Below are 18320 nucleotides of genomic sequence, written 5' to 3' on the forward strand. Positions count from 1 at the left end.
TAAGAACGAAGAATTAAAGCTTGTTTTTGTTTTGTTTTATATATTAAGCACATTTTGCAGGCTGGGAGTTTTAGTAGAGATTTGTACATTTGGGATGTCGTTCACTATAAACCCTCTAGCAAATCCCAAAGGAGTGAAAAAGCTATGCGAACTGTGCCAGAAACCTGCTCAACTGAAGTGCACACAATGCCTGGTCACATTTTACTGGTGAGTCTGGAGCCTTCGGGTTATTCAATGATGTGTTTTGTCTTTATAATACAACACCTTATACTGGTAAAGGATACGCCATGGTGTAATTGCGCGTACAGACAGCAGGTGGCATTATAGGCACACATGTTACGCACGCATTCTTGGCCGTGTTACTGCAGCGATGGAAAGGTTGAACGAGTTCAAACAGCTGGAGGAGAAATTATGTGCAGAGGGAAGAGAATAGCCAGCCATGCGTGCTTAAAACCAACCAGGAAAAAAAAAAAAGAAAGAAATATGACTGGAAAAATATATGTTTTTAGTGTGCATCCGTGGAGTTTTCACTTGCCGTTTTTAAGACACCACGAACCACGACCCATATCTACGGTCTCACAGTGTCAACATGCAAATGTTAATCTAATCTACTATATTATAATTCGGTCACGTTTTTTTCTTTCTCCAGAAACAGAATGTTCTCGTATGGGCAGCACTTAAAGCGATAGTTAAATTAAAAATGTATCGGGGCGATTCCTCCGAGGAGGCAAGAGGGGCAGTGTCCTCCTCAAAAAACGAGATGAGAGATTAATATAATAATAATAATAAATAAATAAACTATTAATATGCAAATATTACAAAATGTGACTTTCGCTTTTGAATTAGCGCAGGAAGTTTGATTGACAGGCGATCTGACCAATCATAATCCGCCATCCGCCGAATCCTCTATTTTTTTCCGACAAAGTCTGATAAGTCAGGAGAGTATATCAGGAGAGTCGTTAGTATATTAACGTTGGAAGTTTTTAACTTGAAAAACGGTGTGTATTGACGTCTTTCCGCGGTTAAAACAGCATGCCTTCTTATGTTCATTCCTGTTTTTTTTATGCTATAAATTAACTAGAAGGAAGAGATGATCTGCTCATAAGCAGCTTTAACTGAGACTCTAGTCTACACAGCAATCTGTCAGACACATAAAAGAGCCACAGAATGGTATTTATTGTTTACTTTTTTTAAAATTGACAAAATTTAAAAGTTGAGGAACTTGAGGACTTTGTTTCATATTAAAAGTAGCGTTGTCTGTCAGCGCGTTGTCAGTGTATTTTTCAGTGCATGAGAACAGTGGGGCGTGAGAGCAGCGTGGCTTGTCGGACATAGCAACAGTAACTAAAGGGGGCGGGTCTTTGCGAACGGTCAATTCTGGGGCCGCATTTGCTTGAATGGTGGGTTATTATTATTATTGATGAAAAACACAACAAAACAATACAATGACAAAATCGCTTAAATAGGCGTTTTTCCATTTCGATTTGAAACCAAATCTTCCGCCATCCTCTTTTCAATCAAGAGTGAGGCGAAATGAGGTGAAATCTGACCCCTGCTTTAATATTTATATATATATATATAAACCAGTCTGATATAAACTACAGACTGTTTCTGTTGGGGTTAGGTTAAACTATCTGTATCTAAAAACAATAAAAGTCTCTTGAATGTTCTCATTTAGCTAGCAAAGTAATGTGTGTGTGTGTGTGTGTGTGTGTGTCCTGGTAAACCCTACATTATGGGGACAAAATGTCCCCACAAAGATGGCAATATCTCAAATCCTTGTCCTTGTGGGGACTTTTTTTTGTTTTGTTTTTGGTCCACATGAGAAAAAACAGCTTATAAATCATACTAAGTGAAGTTTTTTGAAAATGTAAAAATGCAGAAAGTTTTCTGTGAGGGATAGGTTTAGGGGTAGGGTTAGTGTAAGGGGATAGAACACACAGTTTGTACAATATAAAAATCATTATGTCTATGGAAAGTCCCCATGAAATATGGAAACCAAACGTGTGTGTGTGTAGTGACCCTGACCACCAGCTGACCGACTGGATCAGTATTCATGAAAAAGTGTGTCCGTTGCTGGTATCTATTCACGCACCTGCACCATTCGGCACACTGCAGTCCGACCAAGACCACCACCACAAAGAAAGAGTGAAGAAACAGGTTCATATGCACTCCAGCACATAAAATGGAGCAAATCGGTTTGTTAATAGGGCAGATGTCTGATAAGTGTGTGTTTTGTATGTTTTCGACACTAGGAGTATCTAATAGAGATTGCTCATTTAGAAGCGCAGAGGTGGGTGTCCAAGAAGAGGTTCCAGGATGTGTTGCCAGCCGCTCTCCTATTCCTGCGCTGGGCCATGCAGGTGTATGGGACCTGTGCTGTTGAACTGGTACCAGCTTATCTACTGCTTGCACAGGCTAATATAGGTGAGACATGCACAAAACTAACAAAAGACATGCACTAAACCTGCAAAAACCAACCCATGGCTGAACTAATTTGAATTCTCTCTAAGGTCCATTAGATAACAAACTTCACAGTTTGCTTAACTTTCTGAACTTCTCTGAAGGCTAACAGCCAATAACTTTCACTTCTGTAGAGAATGGAAACAAGAGTTTGCTAAAAAACCGAGGCTGACATCGAGCCCTATTTACTTCCTGTGGGACGGTCTATTGGTCGACTCAAGGGTGGTGCTTGGACATGAACTGAACGGAGAGACGTTTGTTATGTAATTCAGGATGTGGCAGACTAGTCATGCAGATGTGTACTGTCTGAGTGAAAACCTCTTTCACTGAAAGCTCTTTGACATAAGCATATGAAAGATTCATCTTTATGTGACTGGAGATTTGATAGTTGGCATGGAATAATTCTCTGACATTAATTTGCATATTGTGAATATGAATTGGGGCCTTGATCCATTAAATATTGGGACACTGATGACTCAGTTTGCTGTGTCAAGAAATTCTGCATCAAAATGCATCTGACATTTATAAACAACATCACAGTGCATCTACTTTATAGCTGTTACAAGAAAACGTATGTAAAAAAAAAAAAAATTATTCAGCCAGGCAATAAACAAGGTACAAAATACTTACAATATACTTGCATTTCTACTCATATATTTAATTATTATTATTTTTTTACAAAATACTTTTATCCAGAAAGGGGGCATGAAATTCCAATGACTTACATTGTTATAAAAGATTCTATTTTATAACAAATGCTTTGAACTTTGTATTCATGACAAAAATGTATAACGGTTTCCACAAAAATATTAAGCAGCACACCTGTTTTCAACATTGATAATAATAAAAAATGTCATCATAATCATCATATTAGACCACCAAATCATCATATTAGAATGATTTCTGAAGGATCATGTGACATTGAAGACTGATGCTGAAAATTCAGCTTTGCCATCACAGGAATAAATTACATTTTTAAATATATTTAAATAGGAAAACAGTTATTTTAAATAAATGCAGTCTTAGTGAGAATTGAAGATTTCTGTCAAAAACATCTTACCAACCCAAAAATGGTAATGTAAATATTAAAACCATAGAAAAAAATGACATAACATGCATACATTAACAAATAAATGAATAAATACATTTATTTTTCAAATCAATCTTATAAAACCCCTTAATTCCTAAATAATTATTTGCAGGATTGTTTTCTTTCCATGCACATTAGAAATAAAAGGTTTTAAAGACAGTAATAAAGCTTTGTCTTCATTTACACTTGCGCTCATCTTCTCACAATTTGAGAGACAGATGACATGACGACAATTCCAGTAAGTGAATATAGTAAGCAGCTGATGCTTCTCACTCACTTTGCCAATGTTGACAGTGAGACAGCCCTAGGAATAGCCAACTCCTTGGGCATGGGCAGCGCACTGTTGAACTAGGGAGCGGATTGAGACACACCCTTGATCATTAGGCTTCTGTCTATACAGATAGACACTTTATATGCTGAGAATCCACACAGTGGACTTTTTGACAACTGAGGAAACCAGGCATAAATATTTAAAACACTAGATGTCTATTCCAATAGAAACATCAAAGATGGTTGTATTGAGTAGACACAGACAGGCCCTCTAATAGCCAGGCTCACTCCAACTCAAGAGGCATCAAGGACCCTTTGTTCATAAGTGTATGTTGTTTGTGTGTGTTTAGGTTTAGGTTCTCTCTCCCAGGCTCATGAGTATCTGTCTAAGGCTGAGTGGACAGTGATGAAAACACCAGGCTGCAGTCACACTGTCCTTCATCAGCTACACAGAACCCTGGGCCGCTTGCACGCTGCCATGGGAAAATACACATCTGCACTCACTCACTTTGCCAATGACGTAAGTCCTAATATGCGTGGAACACTGTGATCGGATTGCATGTTCATAATAATGTACCAGTGGTATACTGGCATTAGATATTATTGTTTAATTTGAACTAAAAATCCATATTTCATGTCCAGTTATTTATGTCAATTATTTGTTTATCTCTTTAAACAGCCAAAGTTCATTTTGAGGTACTGACTAACTACATTCATTTTTTTGTTTTTATATATTTTTTTCTTTGTGCAGGTGTACTATGCCAGTGAGATGTTTGGTTTGGACAGTACTGTGACGTCTGGAGGATATTTCCTGATGGCTGATGTGTTTCTGAAGCAAAACAAGCCTGACGTTGCCCTCTCGCTCTATGCAGAGGTAGACGCACACCCACCTCCAGTGCACATTGAGTCATCTGTGTCTGTTGAACGTCTCTCATCGCATTGCGTGCGTGTGTACAGGTGGCGAGTTCATGGCACTCTCACCTGTGTAAGCTGATGGATGATATCAGTCGGAGTGGCACTCAACCAGAAGAATGTTTTGGTAAGTGGCATAAAGACAGAGTAAACCTGCACAAAGACATATCCGTCTCATCTCTGTGGACAGCAACGGTTTAATTGTTCATCAAATATCAAATGTATATATATATATTCATATTATGAAGGGCCTATTAGGAAATAATTATATAAAAATATGAATCGTGAATATGTAAATGTAAATCCGAATATTTATTTATAAGCCATATAATTGTAAATCTGAATATATAGTTATAACTGTAAGTCCTGAATATATAAATGCATATATTGTCTTAGGGACAAGATTTTAGCTCAGGATTGTGGTATTGAACATAATTTTACTCATTCCCACAAGTTCAATGCTTATAATGTGCTAAATTCCTGCAAACACTTATTAGCATGCAGGTTGAATGCAGGGCTGCCAACTCTCACGCATTCACGCAATTGACACTTTTCACACGCTCTCACGCCACACATCCATTTTCTCACGCACAGAAAAATTGCGGAGCAAAGAGGTACTTTTGATATTAAACTAATTCTCAGCTCATAGATTCTGTCAATTTTATTACGAAATTCAGACAAAAATACGTTTGGCGCTTGTAAATGTGACGTGACAGATCGCTGAGCGCCTCAGTTCAAGTGCACGTGAACCGATCATCTGTTACTTTTTTATTTAAAGACGCAGTACAACTTACCGAAAGTATACATAATATCGACCAATTAGTGTTTTTCAACCACGGAAAGAGGTAAATATAACAGCAGGAGAACAATTATGTCACATAACCTTACATTAACCTCAGGAAAGCCATTTAATGACCATAGCATGTTAATTGAATAGAAAAAATAGCTAGAGAGGAGATTTTGCTGAGCACTATATTACATATTTATTATATTTTTACTTATGTCATTAAATAATTGTTATTATAACAAAAACTGCATTATATTTAATTTATTTATTTATTTATTTGTTATTTTTAACCTTTAATAATACCAGTAGATTGGGCCCTCTATGTTTACAGCATTAAATAACATTTAAAATAAACATGTATCCAAATTAGTCAATATTGAATCAAAATCGGAATCAAATCACAAGAATGGAATTGAAATCTTGAAATTTTTGTCAAGCAATAAAAACTCTATCCTACCAGTCATTGTACAATGTAAACATTGTAACATGTTGTCACTAAACTTCATAAAATTCTAATTAATTACCAAATGTTTTGACAATCACAATTACACTTACACTTACCCCTGAAGGTGTCCTGAAGTATTTGGCACCAAGACTTTAGCAGCAGATTCTTCAAGTCCTGTAGGTTGCGAGGTGGAGCCACCATGGATCGAACTTGTTGGTCCAGCATATCCCATAGATGCTCAATTGAACTGAGATCCGGCATAAAAAAAAAAACGGACTGATCGCACCAGGCGACCTTCTTTCACTGCTCCAGGGTCCATTTCCGATGCTCGTGCCCAGTGTAGGCACTTTCGACAGTGGTCAGGGGTCATCATAGGCACTCTGATTGGTCTGCGGCTACGTATCCCCATATGCAACAGAGAGCAATGCACTGTGTTATGACACATTCCTCCCATAACCATCATTACAATTTTGTTTGACTTGTGCCACAGTAGACTTTCTGTTGGCTTGGACCGGATAGGATAGCCTTCGTTGCCCTCGTGCATTGATGAGCCTTGGGTGCCCAACAGCCTCCTGCTGGTTTGTGGTAGTCCCTCCTCGGACCACTGTTGGCAAACTCTCACCACTGCTGACACAAGCAACACAAGCCTTGGTGTTTCAGAGATAATTTATCCAGTCAATCAGATCTTAATTCCTGCCCATTTCACCTGCATCCTGCATATATATACATACATATAAAGATAAATTTGATTTAATATAGTTCATATCCTGACATAAATTTGACTTATGATCTCTCACGAAATGTCACATCTGTATGGTGCGGATTTAATTATTTATAAGCTTTTATGACAACCATACCATCATGATTGTGTGTGTATTGTATGTAGTTTGTATGAGGTCATCTATATATTTAGAGTCATGTCACGAGGTTGTGTCCTAGAGCAAAAGCTACTTTATTCTACTGATGACTAAGATCAAATATGACAGAGCCGCTAGTACGTGCCGCACTCCTGCCCTAGTTCTCTCTCTAAGCCTATTAACCTCAGCTGTGTTTTGGCTAAGTCTTCCAGTGACGTGGCTGGCTTAGCTCTGTGTCCATACTGGCTGGTCACTGGTCAGTACACTTGATCCTTCCTGCTCTCTGGGCTCTTAACGACTGACCTGAGGTCAGTAGACTGGCGCCGGTTCCGCCCTCTGGCCAGCCACATCACATTATAACTTCTGACCTGATGACTCTATAGCAGGAAACAGCTCAGCCGGCCTTGCTCTGCATGTCACATTGGATGTGACTGCACTGAGCAACAACAACAAGCATGACCTGATATCAATCAGGGACACAGACTAGCCAGTTTTATTTTTTATTGTCTCTATAGGGCAGACAGTCTGATCATGTCAGTGAGCCTTACATCACCGTTCAGTCAAGACACTTGTAAATGCAATAGGTATCATCATAATTACTCTTATTTTATTTATAAATGAATACATTTAATAGCAATTCAGTGTATTGTTAATGTATAAAAATACTATTGTTCATTGTGCATTTATGTTTGTTCGGAATGCACACAACTTGAAATGTTTAACTAAACCAATGATATAAGCGAATACTTTTCAATTATACATACACATGCATTTTTGTTAAAAACAATATTTTTGAAAGTCTTACCAAGGCTGCTTTTATTTTTTCAAAAATACAGTACAACAGTAATACAATGGAATATCATTACAATTTAAAAATACATTTTCTAGTTTAATTTATTCCTGTGATCAAAGCTGAATTTTCAGAATCATTACTCCAGAAATCATTATAATATGCTGATTTGGGGCTCCAGAAATACTTATTATTATTATTACTGATGTTGAAAACACTTGTGCTGCTTAATATTTTTGTTGAAAACATTTTTTAATTCTTTGATAAATAGTTTAAAAGAACATGATTTATTTTAGCTAGAATATTTTTTTTAATATTATGTCTTTACTGTCACTTTTTAGCAATTGCATGCAATCTTGCTGAATAAAGTTATTAATTCAAATACATTAATTTAAAAATATCTTACTGACCCTGAAGCTTTAGAACGGTAGTGTACATACGCTGAAATGAAACATTTTCATGCAATATTTAATTGAAATACACTAAAAATATTTGGAAACAAATTATTCATAGACTAGGTTGTTGTTAGATTTTTGAACTGGCTCAAGGGAGAGCTAGTATTTCTCTTAATGGACCGAGTGATCATGGTTATCGGCCGATTCAGACAATCTCAAAGTAGGAAAATATCGGCTGATTCGTCAGCCCGGCAAACAACGTCAAATGGAAACAACTCTGTATGGTGTTAAGTTTCAAACACTAGATGGAGGAACATACTGCTGAATATCTCATAGATTAGAGATTATTTAACAGAATTCATCATACAATTTCACAGGTATTTCCCTGGGTTACTCACCTCGCAAGATCTAACAGTGGTGAAGCTTTTATTTAATAGACACTTGAAACAGTTTTCTCAGATACTACACTGACCTGTGACCTTTGTATCTGACATTGAGATTCCTCTTTTGTGTGTTTGTATAGATGAGGCCCAGTGTGTAGAGGCTGATCAGATGTTGAGATGTCTCTTAGAGTTTGAGGAACAGAGTGTGAAACCTCGCCCTGACCAGTCCGTCTTGTTGTCTCATTCTCTGGCTATGCTGTGGTTGCTATGCAACAACTACACCAAGGTAAACAATAAAGATCGTCTAATGAAATATTCTATAAAGAAACTTCATATGATACATTTACAATATGCTCCTGAATTCAACACTCACCTCCTCACCACTGCCCTGCATAACCAAATTATAGTAAATAACCAAAACCTCGCCCAAACATCTAAATTAAATTGAAAGTGCTGAGATGAAACGTTTGAATCTAGATCTGGATGCATGGGTGTATATGAAGTCATTCTGTGCTGCAAACATGTTTAAGTTCTTGAATTCAGTGCAGATTAACACTAATAACACTAATGACTAAAGCCATGACCCTGCTATTCTGGTTGTAATGGGATTCTCCTTCAGGCTTTCTTCTACTTCCCCTACATTTTAAATCCCTAATTACTAACTAGTTTAACATCCCAGCTCTCATATCCAACTACAAAAAAAAAAAAAAAACCTTCCCATTTATTACCTCACATCTCCCCAGCTCTTATGCCAAATTGTTAACATCCCATTCATTAACATTCATCAAACTCTCTCAATTAAACAGCTACACTTGTCATACTACCAGATTAAATTGGAAACATTGGTCTATTTATTATAAGTTTGGAAATCAGATTTCCTTTTTTGTTTTTGGTATATACTCCTTTTATGTTTTTGTGTTTGTGTATATAGGCTCTGGAGTATGGGAAGAAGGCTGAGGTGTTGATCCAGGGGTTAAGTGAACAAAACAAACTGAGAGAGTCAATCCATAATCTCATACAACATGCTGAAAAACACTTGGAATGAGATTGCCCATTAAACCTATACACCACAGACCTCCAAAAAAACAAATCAAAACAGACCACAATTTACAGCACAATCAACAGTCAAACAGTGACTTTACACTGTACGGTGGCATCCTGCTTAACTTCAAATTCATTCATTAATCTATCATCAATGGATATTGGGAGATAATGATGTACAATTAAGGTGCAGTCACTTTAGTGAAATTTCACCGGCAAAAAGGGTCCATTGTCAATGGTGTACGAAGCACAGCTCACACAGAAGTCACTTTGAAACCTTTCTGCTGGTAAATTTGTGACTAACTCTAACCCGCTGCGAAATCCGTGTAGGGAACTCTTTCACAAAACTCCCAAGCGCATGGATTCCTATTGTATTGATTGGATTTTGCCTGCAAAAGTTTGAAATGTGACTGCACCTTTAGTGAGGCAAACAATAGCAAAAGTTTTATGGAAAAGGTCTGTCAACTGTGATGTGAGATAAAGACAAGCTGACACAAATTTCATGTTCTGGACATTTTTTGAATGTCTTTATTGGTATTATTGGTTTTATTACGTAATGACACATAACATCAATGTTAGCGTTCTATCACTAGTAATTTCTTGTTTTAAATTATACAACATTGCTTGGTTTTTGGCATTTAGGTTCCCACTAAAAAAAGGAAAACAAAAACAAAACAAGAGGCGCAATGAAATGAACACATGGAGTCTCAAAACATTTCCCTTTTCCATTCCATAGAACAGTTCATTAGCAGCAACTGTTTTTTTTTTTTTTGTGTGACGCTAAGTTAATTGCAAAGTCAGAGGAGTATAGTGGTACCTTAATACTCAGAATGAGTATTATTTCATATAGACAATGTTTTCCACTGAGCCAGATCTGATGACGCCATTTTAGCTCTCATTTCAGATTTAGGACTCCATTCTGAATTTAAGTATTTAGATTTGGAGTCGCACAGTTATTATACTAAACATAAGGGGAGAAGAAACTTCCTGCTCAATTCTACCGGAAGTGGAGGCAGAGTGTGTAAGAGTTGGACAACCATATGGTGCGTTATCGCAAACACCGAAAAGTGTCAGAGTTTACAGGGACACTTGTTCTTGAGTGGGATGAGGTGGAGGGTGCAAGTCTCTAGTGGCATGGAATGACGGAACACATCACACACAAGACGGCAAATCACGACGCTTGAGAGGGGGTGGTGAGAAGAGTGTGTGTGTGTGTCTCAGGTGGTCAACGTCTGTTCAGTCAAACTCACACTAAAACCCTTCGCCACTCTTCAGCCTTTCCCAAGCAAGATTATCGCATATAAACCAGTTTGTCCTTTTTCTCAACAAAACATAAACTTATAAATTAGGAAAACAAAAGACAACAGAACACTAAATATAAAACAAACAAGAAAAAGATTGCATTTAACCATCAGGTCTCACAGCATCCATTTCTTAATATTTTATAACGCTTTGTCCTTTTGTTTATTGATACACATAGGCAGGACTGTCTAACATGAATGTCACGTTTCCAAGGACAGAAATTTGATCAAGGCTGCTTCCCCGAGTTAACTCTAAAATTTCAATTCTATATTTCATCTTAATGTAAACAGTATTTCCTCTAAAGTCTGAACTCACATTTAATTGATTTAAACTATAACGTCTAACACGGCAAACCATTCTGAGCTGGTTTGGATTGTGAGTTTGGTCCATTTGAAGTTTGTTATGTGCAATTTAAGACTCAATGTAAATTTGAATATGCAAATATGCAGAGTAAGGATTTTTAGACATTTCCAAATTGAAAAGGGACATTAAAAGAGTCACTTAATGTTAAATAGAAGAATTAGACTTGAGGAATTTGCAGTGCTCAAATTAATACAATTCCTGGTTTTCTTTCAGGTTATTGGCTTTTAGACCACTGGGCTGAATTAAGAGAAGTTGTAGCACCCGTTTGAGTTGACACTTCAGTTTTATTGTTGCAGTATTTTTGTACAAACAAATCGTTGAAGACAAATAGCTTATTCATCGTCATCGCTTAGTGTTGGCAAAACGTTCAGCCCTTGTGGTAAAAACATTAGTATTTAAAAGTCTACTCTATTTCTATGCAACTCACTTGTTCAGACTCTAATATGTGGGAGATTTGCTTTTGGAGTGGCAGACATGCAGATTGACGTGTGGGCTTTAGCAGGTTTGAATTAGACATTGGATAAAGCAGCTTTTTTATTTTTAAGAATATTGTTCCCCATTCACATTATCTTCCATACTATTGATCTGTAAACAGAGTACATTAACCAATCCAAAATGGTGGACAGTGGAGGTTTCTAAAATGGCCGCCTCAATTACAGAATTACCAAGTAAAAGATGCCCATTAACCAATTAAGTTCCTATAGGCCAAATCATCACTTACACATTAAGGATGGCAATTCAAAATGGGTCCCACATCAGTCATTCAATTTTACAGACACCGGCAAAGCAAATGAAACCTTTACGCTTGTCTGATCAGCAGTAATTCATTTACTACAGGCAGCCATTGCAACAGACTAAAATAACTTGTACTCATTCATGCTTTTAAGAGAGTTGGGATGGATGAGAATATTCACAGCTTTCCAGTTTTTGTTCTTGGTGTCCCTCTATGTGTCTGTCTGGATGGGCTTTTTGAGGACAGGGAGGTATATGCCTTTGTATCCTGGTGGGCAGTTGAAATTTGGGTCCATTCATTTCCTTTCTCTCTTTCTTTCTCTCGCCCCATGCATGCAATGCATTATGCCTTCAGCCAGGCTTTACCACAAGGTTTGTAACAGACAAAATTCATTCATTCTCTCTCTATAATACAGAAGACTTTAATATGTCCGTGTGTGTGTGTGTGTGTGTGTGTGTGTGTGTGTGTGTGTGTGTGTGTGTGTGTGTGTGTGTGTGTGTGTGTGTGTGTGTGTGTGTGTGTGTGTGTGTGTGTGTGTGTGTCCGTCCTAACCCAAAGTATGAACATCAGAATCCAGTTTGTTGGTCGCTGAAAGGTTACATTTGGGAATAGTGTCCTGATAAAAACCACTCTACAGTGCATGCACCCTCAAATTACAGTGGCAAACGCATATTCAGCTGGTGCACTACAGCCAGACTGGAGTGCACACTATCTGGTGCACTTCCAAACTGCACTGTACACTCGTTTAATTCTATAGTCTGTCAATGGAGAAGAAACATCAGGGGAGCAGCCTCAGACGGGGGTTTACAGGGAGGGTTAGTATGATTACACGTGTGCATCTGTATGCATTTAATGTCCACTTCAGTATGTGTTGCTCTTTGATGTCTGTGTATCTGTGTGTTTGTGTGTGTGGCTGTAATTCCAGCTCACTCAGTCAACAGTTTTATCTCACTCGCGAGGAGGGAGTTGATATTGTAAGCGGGATCTGCAGTGACAGGGTTGGGGCCCGTTTCGTTTAGATCCCCCTCACTCTCGCTGGAAGTGGAGCTTGTGCTCATGGTCGACACGCCGTCAGGGATGGTACAGCTAGTGCCGGGTGGGCAGATCTCGTTGGGAATACACACCTCTGTGGGGATTATCACCTCAGGCTCGCTACTAGTTTCACTGGTGCTGGAGACCACAGACAGCAGCGACATCTTCCTGCTGAGGCGGTTTGGCAGGAGTGAGAGGGCGTAGTCGGCCACGATACCCGCCACGTCCATCCCGCACGCCTGGTCGAATGCGATGAAGCCTACGTTGGCATTAGCCTCGCACACCACAAAAGAACCATCGTTTAGCTGGAGCAGGTCGATCCCGCAGACGTCCATCCCCAAAATATTGCACACCTGCACGGCCAGCTGCTTCCCCTGCTCACTAAGGGGGCACATCATTCCCACCCCACCTAGAAAAAGGAGTGAAATCATGAGCAGAGGGGCTAATTATGATCAGTGTTGCTTTTGTTAACTAAAACAATTAAATATTCTAGATCTTTATTCTATATTAAATAAAGCTGAAATATAAAAAAGAAAAAAAGTATATGAAAATTATAAATGTTGCCTTGATCTGAAAATTAAATTCAATAGTATTTATTATTGTAATTATTAGGGCTGTCACGATTCCTTGATTAGAGTACTCGATTTAAAAAAATCCCTGATTGCAATTTACCCGTATCGAGTAACCAGCAAAATACCAGAAGTGGCGCATTCCAAGGACGAGAATCCATAAACCACATTATTAGATCATTTTGTAAGGCTGCAAGATGTATTAAAACTATATAAAAACCGTACTATTGTGAATTCACAAAGGCTGTGATTCAATTAAATAAATTTATGCCCTGCATGTTTAATATATAGGCCCATGCACTTGTGTCTCAGAATGGTTCAGTTCACTGTTAACGCTTTTCCACATGAACTGTTATCATTTACATGCGTGGAGCATGCCTCAAACCCCATCTCTGAATGTTGTGATTTTGGGTTGATTATAATGTTCATGTGTGCCATCAACAGCTTTGTAATGTAAATCATTTATAAACCTACGCTAACACAGGACAATACATCAATATGTTTCTAAATATGCAAACTGATTTCAACCAATCGTGATTTCAAAATGAAAGCTAAACCCTCACTCCGAGTTAGCATGTTTTGATGTCCACATATTCTTGTTCAAGAAATTAGTGGCTGTAGCATTTCTATCATAAAGAAGTGGCCAAATATTAAAGGGATAGTTCGCCCAAAAATGAAAATTCTGTCATCATTTACTCACCCTCAAGTTGTTTCAAACCTGTATGAATTTCTTTTTTCTGCTGAACACAAAAGAAGATATTTTGAAAAATGTCGGTAACCAGACAGTTGATGGACCCCATTGACTTCCATAGTAGGAAAAAAATACTATGGAAGTCAATGGGGTCCATCAACTGTCTGGTTACCGACATTTTTCAAAATATCTTCTTTTGTGTTCAGCAGAAAAAAGAAATTCATACAGGTTTGAAACAACTTGAGGGTGAGTAAATGATGACAGAATTTTCATTTTTAGGCGAACTATCCCTTTAAAGATTAAGTAACATTTGAATTAAATGTCGTTTGGCCAATATTAAACAAGGATTTTAACTGCTGTAAAGTGGGACAACAAGAGTCACCAGGCCATTGGTTCCCTCTGCAGGCATTTGTTATATTACATAATGTACATAAATTGATTGTTTATATTATGCATTTTAACAATGTTGTTCTATAAAACCATGAAATTACTTGCTTTTTATATATTATTTAAAGCAAAAATGAATGCCTCATTGTTATTATATATGTATTTTAAGTCATTATAAAGGCTATTGTTTATATCTGATTACTCGATTAATTGTCAAAATAATCAACGATTACATGATTACAAAAATAATCTTTAGGGACAGCCCTATAACTTTTTTTATATAAATCTTACATTTATATGGAAATAAAATAAAAACTAAATAGTTGATACAGAAATATAAAAAAAACATCCACAGACACAAAAAAATATCAGCAGGTATTAAAAAAATTATAGTAATTTGGGGGGATGCGAGTGCACAATTGCATACCTAGTGAACAGTTGCTCTGCATGCGTCCGTCGGTAGAGCAGCGCAACATGGACCCGATCACTCGCCCTCCGACCAGAACTACCCGCACATCCCTCCCATGGCTCTCCTTCACATACTCCTGAAACAGATATGGGGCGTCATGGCGAATCAGATGACATAGGTCTGAGAGGTGGTGCTTATCCCGGGCCAGGAACACAGCTTTACCTGCACAGATCAAAATGTGACATCATTAAAGACCAACTATGATCAAGTGCAAATTTAACAGTAGTGAGGTTTTGACTGTAAAAGTACTCAAAATGAATTTTTGGAACTACCTAAACAAAATGTGTCTACTTTTAACAAGTTGTGTAAAATTTAAGAAGTTTCAAAGTGTTACTAAAAGCTAAAGCAATGATTGACTTAGGGCTGCAACTAACGATTATTTTAAAAAAACATTAATTTCCAACCCTATATTCAAAAACGGAACAGACAGTGCAAATTCACAGTGCAAAGTGCACAAACAGGTTGCTCCTTGAACATCCCTGAGCTGTTAAAATAAAATAAATTAAAAAATTAGAAAAACATGCACATGCTTTACATCTGCCAAATATATGGGCTTTTTTAAAATAGTGCACCAAAAGATGTATATTTTGTTTAAAGGGACCTGAGCTGTCAGAACAATAAATAATTTATAAAAAAAATTAAGAAAAATACAAATCAGAAAACACGTCAGAACTTCTCTACACTACACTCACAGATGCACAAACTCTCTCACAAACTTGTTTTTTTGTTTGTCAAAGATGTTATAATCTTTAACAAAATGTTTGACATTGTCAAGCACATGCACACAAAACACAAGTCTCGCACAGTCGGATAATAGGTAATAATAATAGCAATAATAATAATTATAACAGGAGATAATATCTCTAGTCTATCCTAATATTAATTATAAATACAATGTATATAAAATATAAATACAATATAAAATAATAAAATAAAAATAAAACAAAAACAAATACAATGGATTGACCACCTGGTATGGTGTGTAAGGTATTTTGCAGGTTATCCTTTCTGAGCATATAGCGAAGTTTCTCTGAGTCATTTAGAGTAAAGAATGAAAAATTCAGTGCTGCAAATTGTGGAAAAAATATTCCCCTTGTCGTGGTAGGCTACTTGGGACAGACAAGAAAGTGTTTTCATCTTCTGTCTCTGATTCAAACCACAGTCTGCTAATTCAGTGGTAAGAATTTAATTGTTGGTTTTATTTATATTGTCCATTTATCGAACTTCCATGCCTCTTATATAGTAATTATATATTACTATGTACCAATTTACTAATGCTCAGACACACTCGGTCTCTCTCGCGCACTGTCGCTCGTGGAGTTCACTTCGCTTCCAGTCCGGCGCCTCATAGCTCTGCGCTCAACTTTTTTTTTTTTTTTATACTCAAATCTCTGCGACTTATTGAGTGGCGCAATAGCCGCGAGATACAACGAATCGATGATGAAACTCATAATCGATTCTTTTAATAATCGATTTGTTGTTGCAGCCCTAGATTGATTCCTCTGCATAAGAAGCAAATAGAACAAATAACAATCCAGGGTTAAATGCGTGAACCTTCATGTGACGACAATCTTGTGGAACAGTGTCAAATGCATCCCTTTCACACATTAACAGATAATTTTACACTCTTGATACATAGCCAGGTGTAGCAGCATGAATTTAGCCACATGCAAAACTTTTTTTTTATTAACACAAGGCGGAAGAGAAAATAATTAGTTGTAATTGAAATGATTCAACCCCCAATGCAAATCAGGTTTATTGGCAAAATTTACAGACTTTCAGCTGTTTGCAATGAACAAATCAAACAAAAGTAATTGAAATAGCTCAACGCAACAAATGTTTCAAGTGGTTTCCCCAAATGAAACTGAAAATACAACTTTTAATGACTTCTGCAGTCTCAAAATTATTCAACCCCTTCATGGCAAGCATCTTTAGTACTTAGAACACCCTTCTGCTGTTATGACCTGCTGAAAACAAGATGTATAACCAAACACCAGCTTCTGGTGGTGTTTGAGGAATCTTAGCTCATTCCTCATGAGCAATGGCCTCCAGTTCAGTAATATTCTTTGGTTTGCGTGCTGCAACCGCCTTCAAATCCCACCAGAGATTTTCTATGGGGTTCAAGTCAGGTGACTGTGATGCCACAGTATCTTCCAGGACTTCTTCTGCAACCAAGCCTTGGTGGAATTTGAGGTATGCTTGGGATCATTGTGCTGTTGGAAGGTCCAATGATGCTTCAGCTTTCTCGGCATGATGTTTTTTACTAGGATTTCCTGATAGTTCAACGAATCCATTTTGCCTTCCACACACTGCAGGTTTCCAGTGCCAGAGGATGCAAAGCAGCCCCAGAGCATCACTGAGCCGCCACCAGTGTTCTTTTCAGCATATGCTTCTTTCTTCCTCCTCCAAACATACAGCTGATTCATAGGGCTGAAACGTTACAGTTTTGTTTCATCACTCCACAGAACAGAACCCTAAAACTTCTATGGCTTATTTATATGACTTTGAGCAAACTGGAGGCGACTTTTCTTGTGCTTTTGGGTCAGTAGTGGTGTACATCTTGGAGTTCTGGCATGCATTTACTACGCGCCTTATTGTCCAGCTGAAACCTCAGTGCCTGTTGCCACCAAGTTTTGCTGCAGGTCTTTTGCAGTCACTTAAGGGTTTTTCTGAACCTGCCTTCCCAGAAATCTGATTTCAGCCGTTGATAGATTCCTTTTTCTGACCTGTCCAGGTAGTGTAACCACTGTTAGGAACATTTAGTGCCTTCACTATCTTTTTGGACCATTTTGACTCGGCCACCTTTTGACTTAGCCATATTTGTCTCAACAAACCTAGCTAGTTCAGATAATTCATGTGTTCTTGCTCAAGCACACCTGGTGCAACTAATGAAGCCCTTGATTAGTTGCATCAGATGTGCTTGAGACAACACCTGTATTGCAGATTTGTGCTGTTGTGAGGGATTCTACTCAGGGGATTTAATCATTTTGAGACTGCAGAAGACATTAAAAGTTGCATTTTCAGTTAAATTTGGGGAAACCACATTTGTTGTGGTGAGCGATTTCAATTACTTTTGTTTAATTTGTTCATTGCAAACAGCTGAAAGTCTGTAAATTTTGCCATTTATCCATGGGTTGAATAATAAATTTTGGTAGGTAATAGTCATCTATCAGATACAAGGAGATATGCAAGACACTAATTGCTGGGAGAGACCACTAGAGCAACCAGGGGTTAAGTGTCTCGCTCAAGGGCACAAAGGTGAAACAGCAGGATTGTGAACTCTCCCAGATGTTCAACCATCAGGCTGCCGCCACCCCACCCTATTCCTCCTGGATCAGAGG

The 18320-nt window shown here is 37.8% G+C and overlaps 2 protein-coding genes across 3 annotated transcripts in view; one reads left to right on the forward strand and one right to left on the reverse strand.

Annotated features, from left to right (window-relative positions):
- zmynd12 (zinc finger, MYND-type containing 12) lies at positions 1 to 12372 on the forward strand. Of its 2 annotated transcripts, XM_084086968.1 has the most exons (8): positions 1 to 207; positions 2019 to 2160; positions 2256 to 2427; positions 4174 to 4343; positions 4575 to 4697; positions 4781 to 4862; positions 8533 to 8678; positions 9324 to 12372. In XM_084086968.1, exons 1-8 carry the CDS (start codon positions 95 to 97, stop codon positions 9435 to 9437), a joined length of 1062 nt encoding a protein of 353 aa, XP_083943094.1. In that variant the 5' UTR covers positions 1 to 94; the 3' UTR covers positions 9438 to 12372. The 2 variants fall into 2 exon arrangements, with proteins under 2 accessions (XP_083943094.1, XP_083943093.1); XM_084086967.1 differs by having other exon boundaries at positions 6 to 207; positions 8533 to 12372.
- Positions 9932 to 18320, reverse strand: part of rimkla (ribosomal modification protein rimK-like family member A) — a 19707-nt gene continuing 11318 nt past the window's right edge. Inside the window, exons 4-5 of the mRNA XM_084086966.1 lie at positions 14938 to 15141; positions 9932 to 13272 (exon numbers count right to left, since the gene is read on the reverse strand). Of these exons, the coding sequence (XP_083943092.1) occupies positions 12758 to 13272; positions 14938 to 15141 (719 nt within the window). The 3' untranslated portion in view covers positions 9932 to 12757. The remainder of the gene's footprint in view (positions 13273 to 14937; positions 15142 to 18320) is intronic.

The sequence above is a fragment of the Abramis brama genome, assembly GCF_963993115.1.
Source record: "Abramis brama genome assembly, chromosome: 16".
NCBI classification, from domain to species: Eukaryota; Metazoa; Chordata; class Actinopteri; order Cypriniformes; family Leuciscidae; genus Abramis; species Abramis brama.

What these genes read in the sequence shown, in the direction of transcription:
- zmynd12 (XM_084086967.1), top strand. Translation starts at nt 95, where the DNA reads ATGTCGTTCACTATAAACCCTCTAGCAAATCCCAAAGGAGTGAAAAAG. An exon ending in TCACTCACTTTGCCAATGAC is followed by an intron (nt 4,344 to 4,574) that starts GTAAGTCCTAAT and finishes TTCTTTGTGCAG; the next exon opens with GTGTACTATGCCAGTGAGAT. An exon ending in CCCTCTCGCTCTATGCAGAG is followed by an intron (nt 4,698 to 4,780) that starts GTAGACGCACAC and finishes GCGTGTGTACAG; the next exon opens with GTGGCGAGTTCATGGCACTC.